This window comes from Apaloderma vittatum, unplaced genomic scaffold (assembly GCF_000703405.1).
Source record: "Apaloderma vittatum isolate BGI_N311 unplaced genomic scaffold, ASM70340v1 scaffold22739, whole genome shotgun sequence".
NCBI classification, from domain to species: domain Eukaryota; kingdom Metazoa; phylum Chordata; class Aves; order Trogoniformes; family Trogonidae; genus Apaloderma; species Apaloderma vittatum.
This window is the reverse complement of record NW_009734922.1, coordinates 1-232: the sequence shown is the minus strand read 5'-3', so window position 1 is coordinate 232 and position 232 is coordinate 1. Positions and strand designations below refer to the sequence as shown.

The following is a 232-nucleotide window of genomic DNA, read 5'->3' as shown; positions in this document are numbered from 1 at the left end:
CCAAAGGCTCTGCGTTTTTGTGCACACCCTCAGAGCTTAGGAGGGCTTGCTGGGTTTCGATGCAGCCCGGGTCTCCCTTCTGCAGCTCGCTCATCCCCAGCTCCGCCTGGCCCCGGGGGGACCTGACGTCTCGTTCTCTCTCCCGCAGGGGCACAGATCGACGACAACATCCCGCGGCGCACGACCCAGCGCATCGTGGCACCGCCTGGCGGGCGCGCCAACATCACCAGCT

The 232-nt window shown here is 66.4% G+C and overlaps 1 protein-coding gene across 1 annotated transcript in view; it reads left to right on the top strand.

Annotated features, from left to right (window-relative positions):
• Positions 1-229, top strand: part of LOC104279236 (dihydropyrimidinase-related protein 2) — a gene marked incomplete at its 3' end in the record, with an annotated part of 33,257 nt that extends 33,028 nt beyond the window's left edge. The window contains exon 13 of the mRNA XM_009876443.1: positions 149-229. Within this exon, the coding sequence (XP_009874745.1) occupies positions 149-229 (81 nt within the window). The remainder of the gene's footprint in view (positions 1-148) is intronic.
• Between the last annotated feature and the right edge of the window lie 3 nt (positions 230-232).